This window comes from Plutella xylostella, chromosome 30, assembly GCF_932276165.1.
Source record: "Plutella xylostella chromosome 30, ilPluXylo3.1, whole genome shotgun sequence".
Lineage (NCBI taxonomy): Eukaryota > Metazoa > Arthropoda > Insecta > Lepidoptera > Plutellidae > Plutella > Plutella xylostella.
Window position 1 is genome coordinate 219465 of NC_064010.1, and position 21448 is coordinate 240912.

At 40.2% G+C, this 21448-nt stretch overlaps 1 protein-coding gene across 1 annotated transcript in view; it reads left to right on the forward strand.

Moving 5' to 3' along the window:
• The first annotated feature begins 158 nt into the window (after positions 1-158).
• The window catches only part of LOC105387722 (protein son of sevenless), a 39511-nt gene continuing 18221 nt past the window's right edge, over positions 159-21448 (forward strand). Inside the window, exons 1-22 of the mRNA XM_048631923.1 lie at positions 159-556; positions 1757-1876; positions 2264-2401; positions 2802-2978; positions 3463-3669; positions 4075-4204; positions 5683-5786; positions 6522-6689; positions 7544-7608; positions 11370-11500; positions 12205-12305; positions 12560-12607; positions 12814-12943; positions 14479-14620; positions 15002-15061; positions 15332-15404; positions 15943-16114; positions 17089-17200; positions 17551-17707; positions 18758-18919; positions 20197-20292; positions 20958-21140. Coding sequence (XP_048487880.1) covers positions 461-556; positions 1757-1876; positions 2264-2401; positions 2802-2978; positions 3463-3669; positions 4075-4204; positions 5683-5786; positions 6522-6689; positions 7544-7608; positions 11370-11500; positions 12205-12305; positions 12560-12607; positions 12814-12943; positions 14479-14620; positions 15002-15061; positions 15332-15404; positions 15943-16114; positions 17089-17200; positions 17551-17707; positions 18758-18919; positions 20197-20292; positions 20958-21140 — 2772 coding nt within the window. The 5' untranslated portion in view covers positions 159-460. The remainder of the gene's footprint in view (positions 557-1756; positions 1877-2263; positions 2402-2801; positions 2979-3462; positions 3670-4074; positions 4205-5682; positions 5787-6521; positions 6690-7543; positions 7609-11369; positions 11501-12204; positions 12306-12559; positions 12608-12813; positions 12944-14478; positions 14621-15001; positions 15062-15331; positions 15405-15942; positions 16115-17088; positions 17201-17550; positions 17708-18757; positions 18920-20196; positions 20293-20957; positions 21141-21448) is intronic.

Sequence of the window (21448 nt, forward strand, 5' to 3'; positions counted from 1 at the left end):
TGTGGATGTTGAGTAGTCACAAGCTACTTACTTTGAAATGGGAAGGAGGATATGAAAATTTCTTGAAAATATATGAAAATTTAAGATATTTTTTATTTTTGTGTACCTATTATTATTTCCTATATACAAAAAAAACTTTTTTCAAAAATATATAAATCGGAACAACACTGCAACGCGTACAAAGAGAACAGACTTACAGTAAATAAATGGAAAATGGCGTCGTTTTGCCGAACAAATGAATCCTATGATTATAATTTCAATTAATTTCTTCTTGTGAATGTATCCTAACGCTTAATTCACTCGTTAATCAACTGCACCACTAATACTTCTGTGTCACTAAAGTTACCTCTTCAGCGAGAAACTGCTCAGTTTCTTTGTAGACCGCAATGGATGCTTGTGTTATGTTGGGGTGATATCTATACTGTGTTTACATGAATTCGGTTCAGGGTTTATCGTCAAGATGCTGCCGACCGTGGAGGAGAGCCGGGGCTACGACTTCCAGGACCCCGACAACGCCGCCAAGTGGCGGGGGCTCTTCATAAACTCCCTCCGGAAGGTATGTTATTGTTGCCTTGTCCGAGCTCCTCTCACTTCCTACTGCCCTAATGTTTACGAATCTCGATGAACCGAGTGATACAATACCCATTTCGATAGATTTATACTTTCGTTGATAGTTTTAATTCATTTCCTTGCTGGAAATAGCCATGTTTCGATGTCTACGGCCGTCGATGTTGTGTTCAGAATTCTCGGAAAATGCAAGGTCCCTGATAGCCTATCAATGTTATCAGTTAATGGGGAAATAATGCCGAAATTTTATCGCAACTGGAGATAATCTGCGTTATCTAGTTGCTAGCTCGCGTGTTTACTACTCCCGTATGTTATTTGTTTACACTATGCAAGTCAGTCACCGCTGTAGCCTGTGTTTCTTATGGCAAGGCTGTATACAGGTTCACCTCTACATTAATTTCGACAACCTTGTCTAAATTTCACCCAATAATGAATCATTAGTAGTAGTAGTAACTTTCATTTGTTGGCACTGTGTTCTGAATAGCACACCTCGGGGTCAACGTGTGTGATAGAACATGACTCATGCTCTTCAGTCATCAAAGAGTCATTTCTATTAATCACCATCAGGTTAAATGTGCATAATGTTAGGCAAACATGGTCTAGATTTGTAAAAGATGTAATAATTGTAGTGTGGCTCATCCTCTACCTAGGCCCTATAAACAACAAAACAAAAAAGGTGTTGGATGTAGAAATATTTCATCATCAGTAGCAATGGTTCTCTATGGCATTGCACTCTTCCAAAGATAGTTGCAATACTTGTTGGTCTTCCTCAACCATGCTATGTTCCACAATAAATCTTTCATAGGTACAATAAGAGCAGGAAGACGTCAGTGGACATAACACAATGATACAAGTATTATCCAGGCTCACATCTTAACTCTATTTCATTACTGCTAGAGCCATAAATGTAAATAAATAAATAAATAATTATATTATTATTTATTTATTTATTTATAAATGTAGACACTAGGATGCAATAATGCAATGATGGTCTATGGATTATGAATGATAATTTCACAATTACTAATATTATAAAGATGAGAGTATGTGAGTGTGTGTATATTCATAGTACTGAATGTATTTAAATGATATTTGGTATGCAGGTAGCTGACTGTATGATTTCATAAGCTAGGCTTAATTTACCCATGGCTACATTTTATAAACCTGCTTCTTTTTCAACATTCAACAGTTGCTAGAGCAGGCACACCCGTCGCTGCGCGTGGAGGAAAGTGCTCTACAGTACGTGGAGAGCCTCTGCCTGCGCCTGCTGTCCATGCTCACCGCGCCCCCCTCCCCGCTCACTGTGCAGGTATGTAGCCCCTGCCTCCACACCAACCTTGTGTACTGTGGGTATACAAGGTTGGTGTATGGGACATACTGTCTCCAAGACCTCCTTTAGAGAGATCAGAGTTGATTGAATGCTTTGTACTTCCCAAAATACAAATTTCGATCACCATCTGGCCTACTGGGCTAATAGCATGGGGCTCTTGCATTGCGCTCACTCACATCACGCAGCCTCAAGAGCGAGCGTGACAGAGAACTTTTATCACGTCTTAAATGCGCCCCATACTAGCTCTTCTAGAGTGCTTATTATGACATAATCATGCCAATATACTAGATGTCCCTGGCCATACATACACATACCAATATTGGACATACTCGTACACATGCCTAAAACCCACCCCCCACCCCGCAGGACGTAGAAGACCGCGTGGCGCGCACGTTCCCCAAGCCCATCGACCAGTGGACGCTCACGGACGCGCGCGAGAATGCCGCCCAGAAGAAGAGGAAGCCCGTGCTGCCTATTGACAAGATACACCACATGCTGCACAAGGTAGGATACAGGGTCGACTAGTGGTAAATTAGGTCAACCACTGATAGACGAGGTATAAAGCAAGATATAAGATACAGCAAATGCTGTACAGGATAGGATACGGGGTCGATCAGTGGTAGGATACAGGGTCAACCACTGATGGACAAGGTAGAAGACAAGATACACCACATGCTGCACAAGGTGTACAGGATACAGGGTCGACTAATGGTAAGATACAGAGTGGATCAGTGGTTGACGATGTAGGAAGTTACACCACAGGGGTCGACTAGTGGTGGATTAGGTAGGATACAAGGATAGACCAGTCATGGGTAATTAGTAAGGTAAGATACAGTGTCTCATCACTGATGGACACACAAATTCTTTGCCGTAGTTAACCATATTCCTTCCCTTCTGTCCACAGGAAGTCCTTCTCTACAAGCTGGACATAGCGGTGGCGAGCTACATCACCAACATCCTCGAGTTCATCTCGCTGGACATCCTCAAGTTGACTGGAAACTTCGTCAAGAAGATCAGCCAAAAGTCCGGTTGCGACACTGTCACGTGTCGGGATATCAAGACAGCCATGTGTGCTGACAAGGTATGTTAGATAAACCACTGTTTTAGTTTTATTTTTTTATTGCTTGTATATTAGTGCATTTTATTGGTCAGTCAGCAAATAACGCTAATCATACTAGCTATTCCTTGATCAGATATGTCTAGTTGTCTACGCCGTCGGAAATGGTATTATACTTCGGCCCACTATTTCCATATAACGTACGTTTTACCCTACCCACGGCGGAAGGGGATGCCGCAGCGATATGAGTAGGCTCTAACTCAGTCTGTTAGTTACGCATTTAAGCCTATACCAAGTCTATTAAAACAAATTTTATATCTCATTCATCATCATTTTATCTGAATAATAGACATGAGCTCAGTAAAAACCATTTTCATCGCGCAAAGAAGTCTTGAAGTAGGGTACAATAGAAGAATTTAAATTATTAGATTGAAAGATTTATAAGATCGAATATCACACCATAAAAATTCGTAATACATTATTCCTAAATCCTTTCCTTCCCCCACAGGTGCTAATGGACATGTTCTACCAAGACCCGGACCTCACGGCCTCCAGTGCCGCCTCCAAAGACGCGGCTGGCAAGAACGGAGCCATCACGTACGGAGAGCTGGTCAGAGATCTGCTGACGGACGAGAAACAGTTCCTGAGAGATTTGAACTTGATTATCAGGGTGTTTAAAGATGAGATTGAGAGGATATTGGACAATGATGCCAGGGTGAGTTGTATAATGCTGCGCCTAAAGTCAGTTACACTGTGGATGCGGTAAGATATTTGCATCTGCGGCTTCTACGCGGGTTCGTTATTGACGTAGATAAACTTATTTAATACGCGTTCTTCGTAACGTATTTATTGTTAATCGAGATATAGTTATGTTTATCTACGTCGATAACGAACCCGTGTAACGCCAGTCTGTTGCCACTACCGTGTAAAAGCATCTGCAGATCACATCTCATCGTATCTGCTATATAGTGTGTGACACATTTTTATTCTAAAATCTAGACTATCCTCCGCATATCACGCTGGTCCACATCTAGGTGTGCAGGTTTCCTTCACCGTAATAGCATATATGGCCCCTTTTTCGGCTTATCTTTTAACAACCTGTATATTACCCTACCCGCAGGCGGTGTCCCTGATCTTCGGCAACATCGTGGACATCTACGAGCTGACGGTGACGCTGCTGGGCAACCTCGAGGACGCGCTGGAGGTGTCGCAGGACTCCGCCTCGCCCTACATAGGCAGCTGTATAGAAGGTACAGTACATGTTGGTATTTGTAAATTATTTGGCAAAAATCACTTGCTTGAACCTCGCCACCCTAAGCCTATATAAGCAGCTACAGACGCTGACCCACTCTCTTTCTGTTACACGATATTCAATATGGCGGACGTATACCTTTTAAAATAATATAAATTTATTATAAGAAAATTAAACGCTGATTAAACGAATATCTTTCTACAAAGCGTTAAACTCTGTTTCACTATTTTGTCCTAAATGATCCCCAAAAACCAACAGTACATAGGCAGCTGTATAGAAGGTACAGTACATAGGCAGCTGTATAGAAGGTACAGTACATAGGCAGCTGTATAGAAGGTACAGTACATAGGCAGCTGTATAGAAGGTACAGTACATAGGCAGCTGTATAGAAGGTACAGTACATAGGCAGCTGTATAGAAGGTACAGTACATAGGCAGCTGTATAGAAGGTACAGTACATAGGCAGCTGTATAGAAGGTACAGTACATAGGCAGCTGTATAGAAGGTACAGTACATAGGCAGCTGTATAGAAGGTACAGTACATAGGCAGCTGTATAGAAGGTACAGTACATAGGCAGCTGTATAGAAGGTACAGTACATAGGCAGCTGTATAGAAGGTACAGTACATAGGCAGCTGTATAGAAGGTACAGTACATAGGCAGCTGTATAGAAGGTACAGTACATAGGCAGCTGTATAGAAGGTACAGTACATAGGCAGCTGTATAGAAGGTACAGTACATAGGCAGCTGTATAGAAGGTACAGTACATAGGCAGCTGTATAGAAGGTACAGTACATAGGCAGCTGTATAGAAGGTACAGTACATAGGCAGCTGTATAGAAGGTACAGTACATAGGCAGCTGTATAGAAGGTACAGTACATAGGCAGCTGTATAGAAGGTACAGTACATAGGCAGCTGTATAGAAGGTACAGTACATAGGCAGCTGTATAGAAGGTACAGTACATAGGCAGCTGTATAGAAGGTACAGTACATAGGCAGCTGTATAGAAGGTACAGTACATAGGCAGCTGTATAGAAGGTACAGTACATAGGCAGCTGTATAGAAGGTACAGTAAGCCGCACGGGAGCTGACCACACAGCTGACAATTAGTGGTGGAAATCGGCCTACAAAGGGCCAATATACAAGGGGGCGTAACAGAAGACATCGAATGATTGCTGGCTTTCTATCTACACATTTATTCCAATATTTCTTTTATATAGTTTGGATGGAATTGGTTAATACTATTTTGTTAAAGTAATGTCAACCCATTCCCTCCTCAAATCATAAAAAAAATGCTAAAGTTGGCACCTAAATAAAGGTGAGGTCTCATTGGTACATTGCGCTGCGTTACGTCGCGTCGACCTAAAAAAACGGCATACAAAATCAATGCAAAGTACCAATGTTGCTTTCCTTAAACCAACTATTTCAACAATGCAACATAACAATATACTGACATTAGTTTATCTATCTCCCTACAGAACTAGCCGAGGTGGAGGAGTTCAGAGCGTACGTGCGCTACGCCAACATCGTGACGCGCCGCGAGTCCCGGGAGGCGCTCCGGAAAGTGTTAGATGACCCACTAGTAAGTTATACATAATTATAATAATAAAATTATGTTGATTACGAAGGCAAGAGAAGGTCGGGCTGCCCCCATACCACCTGGAGGCGGTCAGTTGAAAAGGAGGCTGCATCGACTGGCCTTGGCTGGCTTCGCAGGATCGGGAGCAGTGGAAATCCTTTCTTCGAGCCCTATGTCCCTTTCATCATCATCGTCACAAAGGCAAAAAATTATGATGTCATTTTTCAGTGTGAAATAAAAAAAATGCTATTGGAAAACTCTCATAGAGTCGAAACTAATCCTCAAATTTAGTTAGTCAAAAAGTAGAAAATATTATACCACAACGTGCATTTTAAAACGATTTTAAAGTGTCAAAAAGCTCTGTGAATTCGGTGGAAAGAATTTAAGGTTTTGACAGCACTAAAATTTGAATTTATACCTTCAGAATCGACAGCAATGTCTGCGGCCAATCTCATAGATGTCAGCCAGCTACGCAGAAGTAGATTATAGTGCCCAAGTGTGTGCGTTGAACACAGGAGCACTCTCTGTTGCATCACTCTCAAAAATTGATTCCTTATAATGAAACTCACAAGACTATCAAAGTTTCTAACTTATTTTAAGCTATTTGTGTTGACAATTAGGTAGGTACCTATGTATCTTTATTTCGTTTTATTCATATGTTTTGTGTCTTGAACGTAATAAATGCCTTTTTCTTTCTTTCATTCTAACATCTTCTAAAATCTATGTTTTCCCCCGCAGCTATCCGAGCGTCTCGACACGGCCGGGCACGGGTTCCGCCTCGCGTGCAAGTACTACCTGCCGCGGCTGCTGCTGGCGCCGCTGGCTCACGTGTTCCTGCTGCACACATATGTACTGGCGCTGAGGAGGCACGCGCCCACGCACGTCGACAGGGAGAGCTTCAAGCAGGTATTAGCCCTTTTTGTGGTCCTTCGAGCCAGATTCAGGTGTGTTACCAGCGATCCTAGGCAACGAAGGCTACCAAGCCTGTTCACTATCTAAGCACATGTAGACGCGTGCCCACTGTCGATTATTAGCCTTTTTTGGCCCTCGAGCCGTATCTGGGTCCCGATCACGACCGGGAGAGCTTTAAACAGGTAATAAAATGTCGTTTATTAGCCTTTTTTGGTCCTTTCGAGCCGGATCTACGCGCTAAAATACAGAAACGCATTTACATAATGAAAAGACGTGGTAGCTTCTACTATCAGCAATCCTAGGCAAAGGTAGTAGTAGCCTTTCAAGCCTTTCCATTCACTATCTATGTATAGGAAGAGCTTCAAGCAGGTATTTATGATCCTTTTTTTGCTCGTTCGAGCCGGATCAGGTCACGACAACTAGTAGTAGAGCCACTTTTTGATAAAGCGCTAGAAATCAGAAACGCAATTAGACCATGAAAAGGCGTGATAGCTTCTACAAGCAATCCTAGACAAAGAAGACTACTAAGCCTGTACAATATCCATGTACTGCCTCCAATACCCACGGGCTGCAAGTGCTACTGCCGCGGCTGCTGCTGGCGCCGCTGGCTCACGTGTTCCTGCTGCACACATATGTACTGGCGCTGAGGAGGCACGCGCACGCACGTCGATAGGGAGAGCTTCAAGCAGGTCTCTGTCGTTTATTAGCCTGTCCTTAGAGCCGGATCGAATGTGTCACCAGTGAATTAAAGCTAAGCTAAATATCCTACATGGTTCTTACATAATAAACCTATCTGTTTAAGTACACCATGTATTGAATATTATGAATACTTACTTTGTTTGTTTCAGGTGGAATGCAATCTAGACCCAATCAAGAAACTATTAATCAAAGCTTTAGGAAATGGACCAAAACTGTAAGTATATTAATTCACAAATAAGCATTTGTTTCTTGATATTCAGTTGATTTTGTAGAGTCAGATCGTTTTGCGATGTCAATATGAATACACATACTTTTAATATTTCAAATTTTATTCGTTCATTAATGTTTTTGTTCATTCATTCCATATGAAATTCGTTCACTCTTCCAGTGAATTCCGTAGGTTAATAGTTTACAAGTTAATCGACCACTTACTTCTAAGTGGCGATGGGTCCATATAAACGTAGTGTTTTACATACTTTATCGTCCATGCAACACGATTTCCATCAGCTTTCCATTTGGATTGACTGATTTAATTAAATTTCATTATATTTTTCTTAGTCCGGCTCCATATGCCTGTTAAAAAACTCTTTGCCACTGCCTACTAAATACGCTCTACTTTATAAGAGCAGACGTAAATTATATGATCTCTATGAACAGCGTACATTTACTCATGACGATAACTTTAGATATTATGTAAAGAAATATACAAAGATATTCAAAGCCGTTTGCCACCAAGCTAAATCAGATTATAAAAATAGAAAGATTAAAAACTCTAATAACAAGATTAAAACCGTATGGAATATCATTAATACTGAAACCGGGAAGAATAAACCACGTGATTTAAATTTTGAACTTAAAATTAATGATAAAATTGTTTCATCTAGTGAAGAAGTGGCTTCCGTCTTTGATGATTTTTTCCGTAGTATACCGATAGCTACAACTGAGAACCTTGATTCATCTTGCGCTGAAGCTGAACGTTTGCTAAGAGGGAATGCACCGCCTTGCGATCTCGACTTTCAATTTCATGGTATAAATACACAGACCATAATTACCACTTATAAAGAATTAAATTTAAAAATGACAGAAGATTTATGGGGCATGTCCGTTAAAGTTATTAGTCATGTTATTGATATCCTAGCACCCCACTTGGCTAATCTTTTTAACAGGTGCATTGAGGTCGGTGTATTCCCCGATTTGATGAAACTTAGTAAACTAATACCGCTTTTTAAATCTGGTGAGAAAAATGATCCCAATAATTTTAGGCCTGTATCAGTTTTGCCAGTACTGAGTAAAATATTTGAAAAAATTATGCTGCATCAAATGCTTTCGCACTTTAGTATTCACGGCCTTCTCCATAACCAACAGTTCATTTTCATTTTCAACTGACGCTGGTGTCGCGTTGGTCAAACACATATTTAGTGCTTGGGAGGAACGTCTTGATGCTGTGGGTGTATTTTGCGATCTATCGAAAGCATTTGATTGTGTGGATCATGCCACTCTACTTATGAAACTTAAATATTATGGGCTGACTGGCAAAGCTCTTACATTATTGGAATCATACTTGAGCAACAGAACTCAACTAGTTGACATAAATGGAGTGCGTTCGGCTGGCTGTCCTGTCAGTATGGGTGTTCCCCAAGGCTCGATTTTAGGACCATTCTTGTTTCTTGTATATGTTAACGATTTACCGTTTTTGGTAGATAAATTATGTGAGATAGTACTGTTTGCTGATGATACTTTACTTATATTTTATAAAACTTATGTTTTATAAAACGTCAAAGTAAAGGCTTTAGAGCTGACACTAAGATTATCCTGTTTAATTCTCTAGTTCGTAGTCATCTCGAATTTGCTTCCTCTGCCTGGAGTCCTTCTTATGCAGCCAACTCACATCGTATCGAATCTATACAGAGAGCCTTTACCCGTCATCTTGTCTTTATTTCCCCAAATGTGTCTCATAAATCTCCTTATGATCACCGCTTAACATTTTTTAAAATGAAATCATTACGCAATAGGCGAGAGACCCATGACCTTTTATTTCTTTATAAAATTATCAATAATCTTATAGACTGTCCTGATCTTCTTGAGAGTATTTCCTTTCCAATCCCCTTCAAATACCCGAGGTACCCAATCAAAAAACTAATGTGTGGACCCAAACCGCGTACAAATTTAGGCTCACATTCACCAATAAATAGGCTATGTGATCTACATAACATTTATAATAACAAATTGGATAATGATAATCTTGACATTTTTCACGATTCCTATAATTGTTTCAAGAAAAAAATTCAATGCATAAAATTATGTTCTTAATACTTACCTTATTGTTTGTTTTTTAGTTTATTGTTTAGTTTGAAAGTATAAATATTTGTGTTCTTACTGTGATCTCTGTATACGTAGTACTTAGATACCTTTTATTTTATTTAACGTGAACATTGTTGATATTATATAGATTTTTATTTAGGTTGTCATAGATATTTTACGAATGTTGTGTACACCTTTAATAGGCTTTTACAACAAAATTATAATTTTAAGAAATGATTTATTAATGTAAGTTGTTTAAGCTGCTGGTGTTCCTTTTTGAATAAATAAATAAAAAAAATAAAAAAATATTTAAGTTGAAGCGACAAGAAGTCAATTTTGACAATGCAAACAGTACTCTTTCCATAGTTGCTAATTGGTTCACTGTAAATAATTTAACTCTTAACTCCAAGAAAACAAAATGTATTAAATTCACTTTGCCTAATGTAAGACAAGTAGAGACATATTTGACATTGAATAACGATAAGCTAGAGTTAGTAAATGAAACGGTATTCCTGGGTATTACAATTGACTCAAAGTTGCAATGGGGACCCCATATTGAGAGGATAGCCGGTAGATTGAGTTCTGCAGCTTATGCGGTTAGAACCATTAGACAGTTAACAGATGTAGATACAGCCAGGCTTGTGTATTTTAGTTATTTTCATAGTGTTATGTCTTACGGAATTCTATTGTGGGGACGAGCGGCTGACATTAATCAAATCTTTGTTCTGCAAAAACGAGCAATTCGAGCCATATATGCATTAGGGTCTAGAATTTCATTAAGAGATACGTTTAAGGAAATAGGTATACTAACTGTTCCATGCCAATATATCTATGAAAATATTATGTATGTTCGTAAAAACTTAAATTCATTTAGTAAAGTAGGAGCTACTCACGGTATTGAGACCAGAAACAAAAATAAGTTGCTTTTCCCCACACTCAGACTTTCGAAAACAAACACATCATTCATGGGGAACTGTATACGTTTTTATAATAAATTATCAAATGAATCAATAAACCTTACTGAGCAAAAATTTAAGAATTATGTTAAAGCTACATTATGTAGTAAAGCTTACTATAGTATAAATGATTATTTAAACGACAAAAACGCGTGGTCTTGTCCACCTCAGCTAAGGCTATTGAAAAAATGAAATGGATATAGGTACTTAAGTAAAATTGTAGGTACTAGATATAAGTAAAAATTGTAATAGATTATAAGGAAAAAGTTGAAAAGATGCTCGAGGAGTTTCTTTCGCCCATTTTCTTTCCTTCTCAATGACGGGGCCTTTGTGAAAAGGTGGTAGATGACTAACGACAAATAATTGTAAAATTTTACGTCGATTAAACCATTTGAATTTGACTCTTTGAACCGCGATAGTAAGTGAGTTAAAAAGTTTTTTTTAATTTTTTATTTATTGTTCCACCAACAGAATAAAAGTTTGTTTGTGTATGTGTACGTTTGTTACTTCTTCACGACAAAACGGCTGAACCGATCTTAATGAAATTTGGTATGGAATTAGCTGACACCCTGGACACCATACTACCAAAGTAGGCTACTTTTTATCGCGGAATTCCCACGGAAAAACTTTTTAAGGCGAAGCAAAGCTCGCGGGAACAGCTAGTCCTTTCGTAATGTGTTCGTTCATTCATTCACTCACTCGTTCGTTCACTCACCAGTGAGGCGACGCTGCGCATGGCGACGCGCGCGCGCAGGCAGCTCGCCATCGAGAAGTGCAACGAGATGGCCAAGATAGTCGAGAACTGGGACCTGCGAGACATCGGCCAGTGCTGCAACGAGTTCATTAGAGGTGAGCGAAGGTTGCCTGGGAGAGATACAGCTGTGCAATAAGTCCTATGTAGGAAGTGCAACGAGATGGCCAAGATAGTCGAGAACTGGGACCTGAGAGACATCGGCCAGTGCTGCAACGAGTTCATTAGAGGTGAGGGAAGGTTGCCTGGAGAAAATTTGTGTAGCCAGTCCGTCCTTCGATGAAGGACTAATGTCAATGATATGAAGAAGAAGGACGTAATTGTGGTGTACGGTTTTTTGATGTAATATAGTGTTAATGTTATTAATTAGACTCTGACAAAGCTAACTTTGCAACGGGTGAAACAAGGAAGAATATTTTTATCTTTAACCCTAAATTAATGAAATATTGAGACATACCACGACAGTTTCAGAAATTAGAAAGAATTATTGTTGCACTAATAAACTTTTACCTATTGGTGTTGGTACTTGGTACAGTTTCTGCGGCCAAGTTAGCGTTGTCGGACTCTAGACCTCTGTGTGAGTCGTGAGTTGTGCTGTATATGCTTTGCTAGCCTAGCACGGAGTGCAAGACACGCAAGTCAAGACGTGACAATAGTATTCCGTCGCGTTACTCTCGAATCCGCGTGATGTGACTGAGCGCGACGCAAAACTTTTGTCACGTCTTGGCGTGCTCGTCTTGAACTCCATGCTAGGCCTTCTGTTCTTTGATATAATTAATAACATATAACGTATAATTTGCAGAGGACACGCTCTCCAAGATAGGCCCGGGCAAGCGCGTGGCGGAACGACGGGCGTTCTTGTTCGACGGACTGTTGCTGCTGTGCAAGCCTATCACGGGACTGGTATGTTGTACATACAGTTTCTACTTTTGTGTATAATTTTTTTATTATTCGCGAATAAAAACTACATTTGTATAATTTTGTTGGTCACGTGAGTTTTTTAAAGGGAACTACAGTTTAAATTTCGCTAATTTCCAAATGTTGTAACACAAAAGTGGTTCAGAATTACGAACTTATTATGTCAGTTTGGTAACAGTCTGTAAATGATCTCTAGCACCTCTGTAATATAGTAATCTTTGTCATTGTTTGTTCAACAGCCGCCACCGAAACAGCCAGCGAAAGACAAAGAGAAGAAAGAAGCAGAGGTAAGTCATACACTCCCATTTGTTGATTTCTGATTAAGTAGCACAAAAAAATTATAGTTTGTAATGAGGTAATAAACATACTTACATCACTTAGTCAGAGTGACTTTGAGTTGGCAGTAGCTTATCCCACTGGTGTATATTGTTCATGTAGATTTTCTCAAAATTCATTTCATTCACGCTAAAACTTTCATTCATTCACCCCACAGATAGCGAACAAAGACAAAGACTCCAAAGACCCGAAAGAGCCTGAAAAACCAGAGAAAAACATTCAACTGAAGATGAAAGAAAAACTTCACATACGCAAGTTGGATGTAGTGGACCGACAGGACACTGATGGTGAGTGCTTTTAGCTTTAAGACTTATAAGTAAATTTAGGACGAAAACATGCCTATCCTGTGAGGAAACCATTTTTTTATTCAGTGATTTGTACGAAATATGAAGAAAACTATCTCAGGTATGTAGATTTGTGTGGAACCCTCAGTGGTTGACTAGGCCTAAACCTTTTCTTTATTGGAAGGATAACCGTGCCCCAGCAGTGGGGACGTGATGGGTCGTGATGTGACGCAATGTGCCGCCATTTTGTGATTCCAAATGTTGTCCTGTTAGATATTGATACAAGCGATAAGCCTTTTTTAGGGTTCCGTAGCCAAAATGGCAAAAACGGAACCCTTATAGTTTCGTCATGTCCGTCTGTCCGTCTGTCCGTCTGTCACAGCCGATTTACTCGGAAACTATAAGTACTACAGTGATGAAATTTGATGGGAATATGTGTTGTATGAACCGCTACAAAAATATGACACTAAATAGTAAAAAAAAGAATTGGGGGTGGGGCCCCCCATACATGTAACTGAGGGATGAAATTTTTTTTTTCGATGTACATACCCGTGTGGGGTATCAATGGAAAGGTCTTTTAAAATGATATAAAGTTTTCTAAAAAACATTTTTCTTAAAGTGAACGGTTTTTGAGATATCAGCTCTCAAAGTCGTAAAAAGTATGTCCCCCCCCCTCTATTTTTATAACTACGGGGTATAAAATTCTAAAAAAAATAGAGGTGATGCATGCTAATTAACTCTTTCAACGATTTTTGGTTTGATCAAAGTATCTCTTATAGTTTTTGAGATAGGTTGATTTAACTGTAATTTTGGTTAAGTTATTGTGCTTACTACGGAACCCTTTGTGCGCGAGCCCGACTCGCACTTGGCCGGTTTTTAGGGTTCCGTAGCCAAAATGGCAAAAACGGAACCCTTATAGTTTCGTCATGTCCGTCTGTCCGTCTGTCCGTCTGCCCGTCTGTCACAGCCGATTTACTCGGAAACTATAAGTACTACAGTGATGAAATTTGATGGGAATATGTGTTGTATGAACCGCTACAAAAATATGACACTAAATAGTAAAAAAAAGAATTGGGGGTGGGGCCCCCCATACATGTAACTGAGGGATGAAATTTTTTTTTTCGATGTACATACCCGTGTGGGGTATCAATGGAAAGGTCTTTTAAAATGATATAAAGTTTTCTAAAAAACATTTTTCTTAAAGTGAACGGTTTTTGAGATATCAGCTCTCAAAGTCGTAAAAAGTATGTCCCCCCCCCTCTATTTTTATAACTACGGGGTATAAAATTCTAAAAAAAATAGAGGTGATGCATGCTAATTAACTCTTTCAACGATTTTTGGTTTGATCAAAGTATCTCTTATAGTTTTTGAGATAGGTTGATTTAACTATTTGCTGCTACGGAACCCTTTGTGCGCGAGCCCGACTCGCACTTGGCCGGTTTTTATTTTGTACTGTTTTATTTTTAAGTTTTTGATGTCGGTGCTTATAAAGAATTACACTACTATAATCAACTAACCATCCCCCCCCCCTCCCGCAGACGCGAAGCACCTAGTAGAACTAGTCCCTCGAGTGGGCGCGCCCGTGCTGCTGGCGTGCGCCTCCGCCGTGGACAAGCGCGACTGGATGTGCGACCTCATCATGCTCAACACCAAGCCCATGCTGGACCGCGCGCTCGACAGGTGAGGGGATAGGCGGCCCGTGCTGCGTGGATAGGCGTAATAGGCCTGGAATGAGGAAGTGGGCAGGTAGGCCGAAAGTGTACAGATTGGCCCCGATCGTGAGAAAGGTAAGAGTGGTGAGATAGACGTCGATTGAGAAGATTTGATACGGGAGGACATTATATAGGCCTCGAATAAGTGAGGATATTGGTCTCTAACGAGGAGGTAGGCCTCGAGTGAAAATGAGTGTATTCAGTAATTATTTGTATACTGGAATTCTCAAAAGAAAACCTTTTACCGTGCGGTGCTGCGAAGGTGTCAGGATAAAGGTAGTTTTTTTTACGTAATTTTAGTTTATTTAGCTATGTGACATTGTTTATTAATTTCCCACTATTGTTTCAGCATACTCCTGGACCTTGAAAAGAAGCATCCGCTACGGTTGCCCTCTCCGGAAGTTTACAGGTGAGATAAGCTGCTTACACGCGCGGCTTTGATACACGCACTTCTAGTGCAGGCTAAATTAGACCCAACCTAAAAAGAAAACAGGCATATTGCGATCATTTGGGTAGATTGAAAAGCTGAGAACAAGTTTGCAACTGATAGATCTTTTATAAGTTAATGTTGGAGTGGAGGGGGGAATACTTATCTCTTTATATGGCTGCATTTTTGTTCCTTACATATTTCAATGACAAATATTTTGTAAACATATGTTTTATCTATGTATGTTAACAGGTTCGCGGAGCCGGACTCGCCAGCCAACATGGTGCTAGAGGAGCGCGGGAACAACACCACGCCGCTCATTAAGGTAACCATGTTTTATATTTTATTATTATCTTTAAAATTGTTTACCTACCTATGAGGTTAGTTGTCTGGAAGGGATTACTTTTGGTAATGATAAGGCTCCGATTGTGCTTTTTTATTTCTATTCTTTGTTTGTGAAACTATTTCTGTTTGTGCGGAATAAAAAGTATGTTATCTTTATTATCGCCATCGTGTATAAATCGTCTATAGGTAGTTAGGCCTAGATAGATTATCGATTAATTCTGTGAGCTACTGATTTCTTGCATACAATGTGGTGTCTATAGTGGAAAATATAGACACAGTTGATGGAAAAAGTATGCAGTGCAGATGACGCTCGTTTTTTAAATTACTATAATTAAGATAAAGATAAAGATAAAATACTCTTTATTGCACACAAACAGAAACAGTTTCACAAACATAGAAAAGAAAAATGGTACTATCGGCGGCCTTATTACTAAAAGTAATCTCTATAATTCTAATGCAATCAACCCCTACTTGATATTTACTCAATATCTCTAACCACCACCCCATGTCTCTCCCAGGGTGCGACCCTCCTAAAGCTGGTCGAGCGTCTAACATACCACATCTACGCGGACCTGAACCTGGTGCGGACCTTCCTCACCACGTACCGCTCCTTCTGCACCGCGCCGCAGCTGCTGACCTTACTGATAGAGAGGTTCAACATCCCGCCGCCGCCCAGCCCGCACCACACAGGTACACGCACACACACACAGACACACACACACACAAACAGCTGCTGATCGAGAGGTTCAACATCCCGCCGCCGCCCAGCCCGCACCACACAGGTACACGCACACACGCACACACACACACACACACACACACACACACACACACACACACAGACAGACACACACACACACACACACACACACAGAGACAGACACACACACGCATACACATACACACACCGCGCTGCTCATAGCAGTTAACATTTTTTGGTATAGGGAAAACCTCTTATCTATCTTACACACTCATACAAATGGTCCACAACTGGTATGTTTATGCCATAATATCCACGCTAGGGATGTAGCCTTACGTTATGTATGGCAAACTCTTCTAAAAACTTTACAGCCAGGCAACAAAGAGCAGAAAACATATTCTCAACAATTGTTTATCCCTTTTTTGAATATGTGCTAATATCTACTACCTTCTAACAACAGATATTATACTTTATGTATTGTATATCTTATCTACTAACATGTACATAACACTATGTATCCTCTATATGCGCACGCAGCCCCCAGGATCAAGCCAGTGAAGAAGGATATCAGTCCCAACTCCTCCATTCTGGACCTGAGTTTAGGTAACCTAGTGTAGTAACCTAGGAAAGTCTGTGTTGTGATTTATCATTTATTTATGTTTTTTTAGATGTTTTTCGGTTTATTCAGTTTGCACAAGTTTTTGGAATATATTTTGCATTAATTTATGTTGTTCATTTATATTATTTCATGAACAATAACTTGCTATCCTACTATTATGTACTATATCTTAAATATGTATGTTATCAATCTATTACAATGTGTTTACATCAAGTAGAAAAATAACTACAAATTGGGTTTTGAGCTTCTTCTCCAGTATTTCACAAGAACATAGTAAATTATTTTTACTGTAATATATATAAATATACATACATTATATTAAATAATGACTTTATCTATTCGCAGAGGAGAGCATAGAGAACATAGCGACGAGCGACGCGGAGAAACTGAGCAAAAATTCGATGAGAGAAGACTGGAAGAGATACAGGAAGGAGTTCGAACAGCCAGTCAAGTTCCGGTATGTGGGGAGAATTCATTGTTGCATTTTAATTTCCAAATTCACACAGGTTTTCGGTGTGAGTTTGGAATGGGCTTGAGGAATTCCCGTAAGAATTTCGGAATAAAAAGTAGAATGTAGCAGTCTGTGAAGCTTAATAATATTAAAAGTTTTACGGTATAAAATGCCGCAAACTACTTTGTTATTCTAGTTCTTATTATTACCTTTTCGCATTTTTAATAAAAAGTACAGTTTTTATCTTCAAGGCTCAAGCTTCTTATTTAGTCCCCCCAACTATTAGCGTCCTCGCTCCACTTCAGGGAGTAAACATCCCACTTTCAGCCCTTGTTCAACAATGTCCTACCCTGCAGTGTGATCAACGTGCTCCGGCACTGGGTGGACCAGCACTGGTACGACTTCGAGCGCGACCCCGAGCTGCTGCAGCGCGCCAAGACCTTCCTGCTGGCCGTGGACGGGAAGCCCATGAGGAAGTGGGTCCTTAGTGTGCTGAAGATCATTGACAGGAAGGTGAGAAGCGAATGGAAAAGCGGCACTTCCACTTAAATTTTTTGTATTTGCATTATTTAGGAACACACAGTAAATTAGGTTATAAAATTACACCCAGCGGACAGCCAAAAACGCCATCTAGTAATAATCTTAAGAAACAAAATAAATCATCAACCATCATATCAACCAATCATTCACCCATAAGGAAGTGGATGTTGAAGATAATTTGCGTAAATTTCTTAGTAGTGTCGACCTTCAAAGGCATTCTGGCAGATACCTATTGCGTCCGAGGATCAGGTCAAGACAGCTTTTCATGTTCCCGGCCGTGGCACGCTCAAATTTAAGACCACAGCGTTCTGACTCATAAATGCCTCGGCAACTCAGAAGCGTCTTGTAAATATGTTGTTCGGTGATTTCGACCTTAAAACGTACTTGCGTACTTGGATGATATATTGTCGTAAGCAGCTCATTTGAAGAGCACGTGTCTCTATTATTACGCGTAATCGAAAGGCTAAAACACGCAATACTTATTATACAATAGAAGTATTGCTCAGTATGCTCAAGATCATTGACAGAAAAGTGAGAATGTGGGTCTTGTTGTACTGAGAATAGCGTTTAGTCTGCAGCAAGCACGGGATAAGGCTAACACATGAAAAGATGCTGACTGTACAGAGACGACATTCTACATCATTTTTTAACATTATTTATCTGTCTCAAATCACCAGCATCAACGGTTTCACACCTCTAAATGTCTCATCATTTCGCATAATTTGACTTTTTATTATTTAATTATTTATTATTATTTTTTTGGCCTTGTTATCTTGTATATGTATTTCTTTTCTTTAAGTCTGTATTTTTCTTTTTGTTGTTGTTGCTGTCTATGTGTCGAATAAATGTTTCTTTATCTTTTTACTTTTTTCTTTATTCGATATTTAGCGAAAAGGCCGCCTATTGTTCATTGTTTCTAGTTTATAAGTATTCTTTGTATGTTTTAATATTTGTGGTGACCAATTAAGATATATTCTATTCTATTCTTTTCTTGTTTCTAACTCGAAACCTCTCATCTTCCAGAGCCAATGCCTGGACGAAGGCGTGTGCCACGTGTTCTCGCACTCGGCGCCGGCGGTGATCCGGCACCTGGCGCCGCCCGCGCCCGCGTGGCACCCGCTCGCGCTGCACCCGCTGGAGCTGGCGCGCCAACTCACGCTGTGCCACTTCTCGCTCTACAGACAGGTCATTTTATTAACGCTAAACATAGATGTATGAACTAGACAAAATTGTACAACGATCTTGTAAGTGTTATGATTACAGATAGCATACTCTTAAAGTTGCGTGACTTTTAGATGTGAATCCACGCTTATTGGTAGTTTGAATACCTAATATCTGAAGCCCCCGAAGCAGTAATGTTGTTTATTAAGGAGCACCGGCATCGGGTGTCACGTAGGGGATGTATGCTTCAACAACTTGAGCTACGCAGATGATATGGTGCTCCTCAGCCCCTCGGTCGGCGGATTAAGAAAGCTCATTGCTGTGTGTGAGAGATTCGCTAATAGTAATGGTTTAAAATATAACGCCAAGAAATGTGAAGTAATGGTATTTAGAGTGGGGAGAGGTCCGGAGAGGATACCCCCGGTCTACATGTATGGCTCATCGATTCGGGTTGTAGATAAGTTCAGGTACTTGGGTCATGTGCTGACGGAGACCCTGAGTGACGACGCCGACATGGAGCGCGAGCGGCGGGCCCTGGCGGTGCGGTGCAACATGCTCGCACGCAGGTTTGCCAAGTGCTCTAAGGATGTAAAAATTGTGCTCTTCAAGGCCTTTTGTCAAACTTTTTATACCTGCCAACTATGGATTAATTACACAAGGAGAGCATACAGCACCCTTAGAGTACAATACAATGACGCACTACGCATATTGCTGAGACAACCGCGCTACTGCAGTGCGAAGGCCATGTTCGCCGACGCCGGGGTCCCCGACTACTTCGCCGTGCTGCGGCTCTGGGCGGCGTCGTTCTGGGACCGAGTCCGGAGCTCCAGCAATGAGCTGATAGCAGCGGTCGGCGACGATATTTATGGAAATGGGTTCATTAAGCACTGGCTTTTCATGCACCAGTCGGGGAATAAGAAGTAGGCGAATGCATTTAACATTTTTATAATTTTAATTGTAATTTGTCCATAGTTTTACTGCCCCTATACAGCACTCTATTATATTTTTATGTTTATTCAGTTTTAAATATTGTACTTTTATTGTATTTACATATGGGTTTATTTTGTGATTTTAATTTTAATGTAACAAATGATGACCTGAAATAAATGATTATTATTATTATTAAAATTATATTTTATACATAGGATTATTGATGATGGTTGAACCTTACTTATACTCCTATAAAATTAGCTTCCATATAAAACAATAAAAAAACAATCTCATAAAGCATAAACTTAAAAAAAACATGTTGGCACAGAATCCACAACTGCACATTTCACACTCGTCGTTTGTTTCTGCAGGTGAAGCCATCGGAGCTGGTGGGCGCGGTGTGGACCAAGAAGGACAAGGAGAAGACCAGCCCCAACCTGCTCAAGATCATCAAGCACACCACCAATGTGAGTAGATTATCATAACATACAAGATACTGTGAATAGGTTGGGGTCCATTTTTATAAAGGACTAGCTGTTCCCGCGCGCTTCGCTTCGCCTTAAAAAGTTTTTCCGTGGGAATTCTGGGATAAAAAGTAGCCTATGTTCTTTCCCAGGGTCTAGACCGTATGTATACCAAATTTCATTCAAATCCGTTCAGTAGTTTTGGCGTGAAAGAGTAACAGACAGACAGACAGACACTGTTACTTTCGCATCTATAATATTAGTTAGGATGACGGAGAAAGCCGAAAGGAGTTCGTATAACTGGTGTATGTTTTAAATTGTACAAATTTTATATGCATATGATAGAGGTAAGCAGCTTTTTTAGTACCAAAGTACTAAAAAAGCTGCTTTAAAAGTTTAAAACCATAATATACTCTCTCGTATTTTACGAATAATTACTACCTTACGGCAAAAAGGAAACCTAAAAGTATGAATATTATTATGATAATCAAGAGAGTATATTATGGTTTTAAACTTTTAAAGCAGCTTTTTTAGTACTTTGGTTTGTTAGGATTTCACAATCAGAAGCTTAAATTAATTGCTTTTTCATTATTTGACTCTTACACTACTTTTATCCCAAAATCACTGAGTACATAATTCAGCAATATTGTTATTTATCCTGTCCCCAGTTAACCCGATGGATGGAGAAGTGGATAGTCGAAAGCGCGAACCTAGAAGAGCGGGTCGCCGTGTGCTGCCGCTTCCTTGAGCTGTGTGTGGCTCTTAGAGACCTCAACAACCTTAATGCGGTCTTAGCCGTGGTGGCGGCCTTCGGATCTGCCGCTGTACATAGGCTGAAGGGGACATTACAGGTAAAGAAGAATGAAAAATGGGCAAAATTGTGACTACAATATAAATATAGGCAAAATTGTGACTGCACATTTTACACTCGTGAGTGAATTGCTTCCTGGAGCTGTGTGTAGCGCTCCAGGACCTCAACAACCTTAATGCAGTACTAGCCGTGGTGGCAGCCTTCGGATCCGCCGCTTTATATAGACTTTAAGGGACTTTACAGGTAAATTTATATAAATGTAGGCAAAATTGTGACTGCACGTTTTACACTCGTGAGTAAATTGATTCTTCGAGGCTGTGTGTGGTGGTCAGGGACCTCAACAACCTT